Source organism: Chaetura pelagica, unplaced genomic scaffold (genome assembly GCF_000747805.2).
Source record: "Chaetura pelagica isolate M959 unplaced genomic scaffold, ChaPel_1.0 scaffold177, whole genome shotgun sequence".
Taxonomy (NCBI): Eukaryota; Metazoa; Chordata; class Aves; order Apodiformes; family Apodidae; genus Chaetura; species Chaetura pelagica.
Window position 1 is genome coordinate 854,877 of NW_009953803.1, and position 1,827 is coordinate 856,703.

Below are 1,827 nucleotides of genomic sequence, written 5' to 3' on the forward strand. Positions count from 1 at the left end.
GGTTTCTGCAGGAACTGACAAGTTACCTTCTGTATAACTTTTTTTTTTTTTTTTTTTTAGCTTATTTTGACTACAAGGATGAGTCAGGGTTCCCTAAGCCTCCATCTTACAACGTGGCCACAACACTGCCTAGTTATGATGAGGCAGAGAGAACCAAGGCTGAAGCCACAATCCCGCTGGTTCCTGGGCGGGTGAGTAGGCTGGTCTGCCTGGATGTCCTTCACATTTCTGCTGTACAATTTCTGGTTTAACTCCTGCCCATCAAGTGTCTAGACTCTTTTTTAAGCTTTCTGGGCTGGTGGTATCACACACCCCAAGAGCTCTGGAGCTGATGGTTTGTTTTTTTTAATCTTCCTCTGGGTTGCTGTGATGATGTAAGAGCTCTCAGAAATGCCACCATGTGCTGTGCAGATTAGCCTGGCAAGCTGACAGAGGAACTGCCCTGTGTCTGTGTGCACTGTCACTGTGGGTTTTTATTGGGGTTTGGTTGTTTTTTAAAAGATTTAAGATTAACTGTTCATCCATCTAGCACATCTATGCTGAATACTCCTGTCCCTTACTTAGTTGACTTTTCCAGAGTTCAGTGTAGCTGATAGAAGGCTGATAAAACCATTCTGTTGGAGTAATTATTTTTTAAATTTTAATTTCTTTTTTTTCTTTTCAATATGATCTCTTGTTACCTCTTCCTCCACCCCTGCTACCTTTATATCTTCACTGCTTGTTATACTTTTCACAGAAGCCAGATTCCTTCCTGAGGTGGTAAGGGTTGTTTTTGTTTTATTGAATAGGGGAATTCACAGTAGAACAAGAACATGCCCAATCTTGACTGTCTTAGAAGGGCAAGATACCACCAGTGATGTAGTATTTCATGACCTGCACCATTTCAGGATGAGAAGCAGGAATTTTTTCTGCTTGCATTTGAAGCCTATTCACATAAATCCACCCATGTCTTATGTCCCTTTGATTTGCAGGATGATGACTTTGTGACACGGGATGACTTTGATGACACTGACCAGCTGAGGATAGGAAATGATGGTATTTTCATGCTCACCTTCTTCAGTAAGTACATGGTGGAACTCTACTTTTTTTCCAGGCAGTGACACAAACCAGCTGGAGTGATTTTCACATTCATTTTTAGGTAGCAGCAGGAAAAAACAGTGTGCAAGAGGGTTATGTTTGTTTTTTTTTTTCCTGGAAATGTAAAGGAAGCTTGACCTGCTGCTTTTCTCCTGCTTTCTCAGTGGCATTCCTCTTCAACTGGATTGGATTTTTCCTGTCTTTCTGTCTGACTACATCAGCTGCAGGACGATATGGGGCCATTTCTGGGTTTGGACTGTCTCTTATCAAATGGATCCTTATTGTCAGGGTAAGTTGTGTAGTGAAAAAACACATACATAGACACTGGTACCCTTTTTCCCTGGCTCATTTTTATCCCACTTATACTGAAGTTAGTTATAAATTTAGCCTTTTATACCAAAATAGATTTTGAGCCCCTTACTCACTGATAACAGAGATTTTTCATCATTCTGTCCTGGTTATATGCTGGAATTATTACTGAAAGAAAAGAGAAGAAAGATTGCACAGCCAAGTATGGCTCTGTCTGACAAAGCATTGGATCAAAGTGTGTTTATGTGTTGAGCAGTGACAATGGTCTGATCCCTGTAAAACCTGATCCAGCTCAGGCGAACCCTGCTGTCAGCAGAGAGATCTGCCTGTCGTGGGTGATGTTCCTTTGGTGCTCCTCTGAGAAAAAAAACAGCTCTCTAAGATGTGGGATAGCTGTGAGCGTGGCTGATAGGGAGAGGGAAAGTGGGACTAGAGGCATAG

General features: G+C 41.8%; 1 protein-coding gene across 1 annotated transcript in view; it reads left to right on the forward strand.

Moving 5' to 3' along the window:
• NDFIP1 (Nedd4 family interacting protein 1) overlaps positions 1-1,827 on the forward strand; it is a 31,816-nt gene that overhangs the window by 19,234 nt on the left and 10,755 nt on the right. The window contains exons 3-5 of the mRNA XM_010001243.1: positions 61-191; positions 972-1,059; positions 1,242-1,366. Of these exons, the coding sequence (XP_009999545.1) occupies positions 61-191; positions 972-1,059; positions 1,242-1,366 (344 nt within the window). The remainder of the gene's footprint in view (positions 1-60; positions 192-971; positions 1,060-1,241; positions 1,367-1,827) is intronic.